The 6,000-nt window shown below is 36.2% G+C and overlaps 1 protein-coding gene across 2 annotated transcripts in view; it reads left to right on the forward strand.

Annotated features, from left to right (window-relative positions):
• SLC25A12 (solute carrier family 25 member 12) overlaps window positions 1-5,785 on the forward strand; it is a 52,340-nt gene extending 46,555 nt beyond the window's left edge. Inside the window, exons 15-18 of one of the 2 annotated variants that reach the window (XM_030018842.2) lie at window positions 1,758-1,896; window positions 4,218-4,376; window positions 4,563-4,653; window positions 5,171-5,785. In XM_030018842.2, coding sequence (XP_029874702.1) covers window positions 1,758-1,896; window positions 4,218-4,376; window positions 4,563-4,653; window positions 5,171-5,360 — 579 coding nt within the window. In that variant the 3' untranslated portion in view covers window positions 5,361-5,785. Of the gene's footprint in view, window positions 1-1,757; window positions 1,897-3,522; window positions 3,656-4,217; window positions 4,377-4,562; window positions 4,654-5,170 lie in introns of those variants that run through there. The other variant, XR_005932664.1, reaches the window with a different exon arrangement.
• Window positions 5,786-6,000: the final 215 nt, after the last annotated feature.

Here is a 6,000-nt window from a genome sequence, read left to right on the forward strand (position 1 = left end):
TCCTGTATTGCAGACCTGCTGTCTTCTGGCACTGATCATTTCGTTTGGTGGGGTTTTGTGAAAAGTTTCTTTAGCTTTCTCTGTGTGCTTTTCTTACGTTTATTTTGAATCTCTGTTATCTCTATTGTTATCTTTGCAGCAGGATATTCTCTTTGTCTTAATAATTTGATGGCAGTGAAACAGTAGTGGAGTTTAGTAGGATTCAGATTTTTAAGAAGTTAAGTGGTGGGATTTGTCAATAACAAATTCCACTAAAAAAAAGCCCATAGTGTACTGTATTTCAGCAGAATGCCAGTCAACAGATTCCTTCCCTGCAGGTATACTTACTACCATCATTACAGATCAGATGTAATGGAGCAGAAGCTATTAGTTTTCTTAAACAAGGAAGAGTATTTCTTCCTGTATCTTCTGCCAGTGCAAGGGGTAATACGTAAATTCAGCAGTTGTATTAGCTGTGCACTTACAAAATGTCGTTTTACATGATTTGTCCATAGACCTGCAATAATACTGTAAAAATGTGCAAATTTACTTTTAGAGCTGACGCTTTTGTTTTGAATTCAGTAGATGAGATTCATGACCACTACATTTCCTAAAGACCATAGGTGTTTTGGTACATGGGACAAAATTACCATTTCTGTTTGCAGTGATTAAACAATTGAGCTTACTAAAAATTCTCCTGTTCTTTAGAATTGCATTATCATTTGTGAAGAACTGTAAGAACTTATTTTAGAGCATAAAGTATCTGCGTGAAAATAATTGAAGGAACACATTTCTCTGTAGCAGGTCTTCTGCTTAAGCCACATAGGGTTTGTAATGTGTGCTGTCTGTTAATATCACTACCGGGTGACTGCCATCGGGTGGGTCCATTGTGTGGAGGCTGCTGGCTTGGAGTATACCAGTTGGGTATTTAGGCAAGGAGTGGTGTTTTTGTATAGTGCATGCTTTCAGGGTATGCAAATGAGATTTTTGGACATACAAGGGCTTATTTGAGCTTTGTACAGGAGTTATTTTAGTTGGTAGCAGACTGATGACTGAAGTTACTAAAAGAAGAATATTAGATATGTTTTATTATGAGTATTCCACTGTTCTTACACCATGCAAAGTTCTGTTAAAGGAACTCCTTAACGCTAGTTTGTGGCCAGGAGCTACTCCTTGCACTATTATCATAGGCTGCTAGTTTTGTGTCCCTGTATCTTCCCCTTACTAAATGTTTCCCATTTTGCAGCAGTTTCCCTCTTTTTGCTAACCTTCCAGTACAGGTTTTTCAGTCAACCAGATGATGATTGGTGGAGATCAGTATGAGGTCTTACGGTTCTTACTGGTATTTTAGTAGTGCTTTTGTGTTTGGCAGAAAAAATGGCATGCAAAGACTTGTCTTGCTGCTTCCATGGTTGTGGTGGTTGTCAGCAAGACATAAGGACAGACCTTTGTCACTTTCTTCATCGCATTTGGACACATTGTATGTAAAAGGTATTTATCCTAGGTACTGATGTCAGGATTGATGTCACATATTGCTTACCGAAATTAGACATGAACCTTGACTCTTCCTCATTCTAGAAACTTAGTTCAGATGTGCTTTATTCTTTTTTCAAGCTCAACCCTACATCTTCTGTTTCCTGAGACATTTTATTTTCTGTGTTATTTACCTGGTAGATCAAAAGAGTTGGTACTTCTTGGGCTCAAGCTGCTTGCTGGGTATCAATTTTAATCTTATTTACAAAATTGATTTGTATTATGTCTCTTTTTCTATGTGACAGGGTGCCAAAGCATGTTTCCTCAGAGACATTCCCTTTTCTGCAATCTACTTTCCTGTTTATGCTCATAGTAAACTGATGCTTGCTGATGAAAATGGCCATGTGGGAGGGCTTAATCTCCTTGCAGCTGGAGCCATTGCCGGTAATTTTACAGAATGTTTTCTAGAAGTAATTTTTTTTTCTTTTAGTGAGCAATATTTAATATTCATTCAGTAGCCCCATATAAAGGAAGGGTACTGTACCATTGTATCTGATTTAATCTAAATTTGATCACTGTTATCCTTAGTGGGAGGTGATGTAATTTTGATGAGAGCTAATTACATTTGCATAATGTGGATAAACAGCGTAATGCAGCTCAGCAACTTGTAGTCAAATTTGATCTGTCTGTCTCAATGGGGTTTTACTTGTTACTGTGCTCTCAGAGTTGAAGGCTAATTTGAATCTTTGATGAACATAAGATGAGAGATCATAAGAGCTAAGGAGAAAATGACTTACCTAGTTTTGGATTCCTGAATAACTGAGAAGAAACTTTGTTCAAATGTAATTGCTAAAAATAGGGCATTAGTTTGTAAAGAAGCTGAAGTTAAAGTATCATACTCTGAAATTTAAAATATTTTAAGGCTTCTAAAAAATGTTTAGTATAAAGAGAATATGCAGTGGTGATAAAAAGTTGTTTTTACAAAATGGCAAGTGGTATAAAAATAATAGAAGTAGGAACTGTAGTGGTGGTCATCTAAAAACGTGGATACAGATGGCCAGATTCTGCACTGCCACAGACTGGATCACTAGGATGAAAACCAGGTATCTGCAGCCTCTCAATTGTGAACGATTCAGTGTTGGAATCTGTGCAGTTTAGAAACATCAGTGGCTGACCGGACCTTTTGTTACTTGTTACAGTTGTAAGGAATCACTATATATATATACATCAGTCATGAGCCATCTGTGTGTAAAGAGCAGTTTCCCATATTGGACTTGATACAGAGCTTGGCTGCACCTGCTCTTTGCCAGTTGGTAGGTTCCTTGTGCCAGAGGGAAGGGAGAGACCAGCTAGGAAACTACTAACAGATTCATAGCCCTGTTTATTCTCAAGTAATGCAGAGCTGCCAGGAATGGAAAATTATTTAGCTTACTGTACTCATAGAAGCACATACAAATATTATTATTTAACTTGTATCTCATACAGAGACTCACTGTTTTTACATTACAGGCTTCACAGCTTCTCTTTGTTTGTTTGATTAATGTTTCTGGGTCACCCATACTAAGTGATGAACCCTATTAAAAATGCGTGTAAATCTTGTAGGCCTAGTTTTATAGCACGTACAGGAGTCTGCCTTTCTGAATTGCAAATTTCAAATTCCCGATTGCTCGATCTATTCCTGTTACGCATGCGCAGTAGGGAAGAATACAGTCTGAACATACTTGCCTGTAAAGGAAAATCTGCATATGGTTGCAATTAGCATATGCTTGTAGGCTTAACTATATTGCTTCTGTTTTCCTCTAAAAACATCCTGAAGTGATCAGCAACACTTCAAAGTTTATGATCACCTATGCAAATCGGTGACTTGTTAAATTTTTAATTCAATATTAACCAATTGTAAAAGTTCAACAGAAGTCAAAATCAATTTCAAAATTCTAAGTCAGAAGATGGTTCCTCTTCTTAAGAGGATAACATTTTTACAGCATTCAGAAGTATTCAGAAATACCTCAGATAACACAGTTGTATACTGTGGAGTACATTTCTGAAAACTTTCTCCTTTCCTTTGACTAGAAAGCTGAGAGTGGTACCTTGGAAGTGGAGATTTGTTCTTCCATCACTGTTGGCTATTATCACGCTGTTGGTACTAAGCAGGCTTGTAAAACACCTTCATTGTCCTCAATCTTTTTATGGCTTGCCTATTGAAGTAAGCAGCATCTATTCTCCTACAGAACAGTCCAAACAGCAGTACAGACATATTTCTGTAGAATAGGTGTTTTAAGGAGTAGTTTTCTTATTAACACCTTTAACAAATGGATGTGTAAGATTCAACTTCCCAAATTAACCATCTATGTAATTTGCAAAATATGTTGTAGAGTATTAACAAATACAGTAAGGTTGCACAACTAATTTTTGTCATGGATATCTCTTATTACATGTATAGCATATATGTGAATTTAAAAATGCTTTTCTTATCTCTTTGAAACTACTGATAATGACAAACCACTAGAAGATGTTGAAAGAATTGCTGTTGATAGTTTATTATTATTTTCTTTACTACCAGTTATAGCCTTTAAATTTAGATGAAACTCAAAACATTTATACCAAGCACAAGAGTTTATATTAGCATCAAGTGTAAGAACTTGCATTTTTAGTAATGTCTGATCCTTGCAAAAAATATTAAAGTTTGCAGTTGTATTTTTCAGTTAGAAGTGTTTCATCTTTTACAAGATTCTCTGTGCAAATTAAATGTGGTTTTCTTCTAAAAGGTGTGCCTGCTGCTTCTTTGGTAACCCCTGCTGATGTCATCAAGACAAGACTGCAAGTGGCAGCTCGCGCTGGTCAGACAACATACAGTGGAGTTATTGACTGCTTTGGAAAGATTCTAAGGGAAGAAGGCCCTTCGGCTTTTTGGAAGGGAGCTGGAGGTGAGAAATGCACTCTGAATATTAAGGCTGACCCCGAATCTGCAAAGTAGCACTTGCTTTGTTAAGGACTCAAATTAGAGCAGTAGTTACAAGGTTTGATTCTGAAAAACATAACCTCTTGTTAAAAATATTTAGCTTCTCTCCTGAGAAATTTTCTTTGACACTACCATTTGTAATATTTAACAGCTCGTGTGTTCAGATCTTCACCCCAGTTTGGTGTTACTTTGGTCACTTATGAACTTCTGCAGCGATGGTTTTATGTCGATTTTGGAGGCATGTAAGTCAAATATTTGCTTTTTTGGAAAAAAACGGCCAAGTTAAAAAAGACCTTACTTTTTTTCATACATGGGACCTCTTAAACTTGGTGACTTTGAACACCCATACTTAAGATTGCGGTATGCAAAAAAATCCCCCCCTCATATAATTGAGACAAACTCACCTGTTAATTCTAAACAGATGAGAATAGAAAGAGCCATTTCATATTTATTTTAATACACTACATAAAATTTGTATTTCCACTCTTTTCCCTGTGCCAGTGGAAGTTAAAAGAATTTACAAAGCTATCAGTAAAAATGTAGCTTCGCTTTTGGCCTTGATTTCCCATTAAGTAGTGGTCTGAACTCAACTTACTTTACTAGACCAGAGAAGTGAATTAATTAAGGTCAGCTTTAACCGTCTTCCATACTCAGGCAAAAGCCTTAAGTATTTAGTCTATCTTTTGTAAAGTTATTTAGGCTTAAGAAAACACTTTAAATAAAGGAAAGGCTTTTTTTTCTTTTTCTTTCTTCAAACAGCAAACCTTCCGGATCAGAACCTACTCCAAAAACTCGAATTTCAGATCTTCCTCCTGTTAACCCTGAGCACATAGGTGGATACAGACTTGCTACAGCTACATTTGCTGGTATAGAAAATAAATTTGGTTTATATCTTCCTAAGTTTCGATCTCCTGGCATCACCTTGGCTCAACCAAAAGGTAGCAGCTGAATCCTGAAAAGATGTTTCAACCTAGTAAAGTGATGCAGTGGAAAAAAGTTCACAAGAGTAGTACTGTATTTTTTCCAGTCAACTGCATGTTGTTCTAGCTGAACTGAGCTTGCAAATCTAATTACTCCTTTCTAATATTAATACATACCTGCATTTATTTTATTTGCACAAAAGAAACTGATTGAAGCTGTGGTTCTATGCCTTGTTTTAACCAGTAGCATGAATCTGTAGCCTAGACTTTGCCTTGCACAGCTTGCATTTAATGTTACTGTACATATTGTACATCTTTGTACAGAGACATCATGGCATCTATATACGTACATTTATATAATGGGTATTGCAGTTTAAAATAGTTTGAAATGTACAGAATGTTTTGAAGGTGTTTTGTTAACAATCATGACAATAAAATATTTAAAAACACTTAAGTCAGTTCACTACTTTGTGTTTATAGAAAAGTTGTCCAGTGTGTGGGTTTTTTTCCCTCCACAGATTACAGATTAAAATTTAAAGATCAGATGCACCCATTTAATGAACGTACAGTACAGAACATAGCCTCTGAAGGAATGCATTTCACTGCTAGTTACAGCAAAGGTATTAAAATGCAATGTGCTGCCTTCTAAGAGAACATAGTAATTGGATG

This window comes from Aquila chrysaetos, chromosome 6, assembly GCF_900496995.4.
Source record: "Aquila chrysaetos chrysaetos chromosome 6, bAquChr1.4, whole genome shotgun sequence".
Lineage (NCBI taxonomy): Eukaryota > Metazoa > Chordata > Aves > Accipitriformes > Accipitridae > Aquila > Aquila chrysaetos.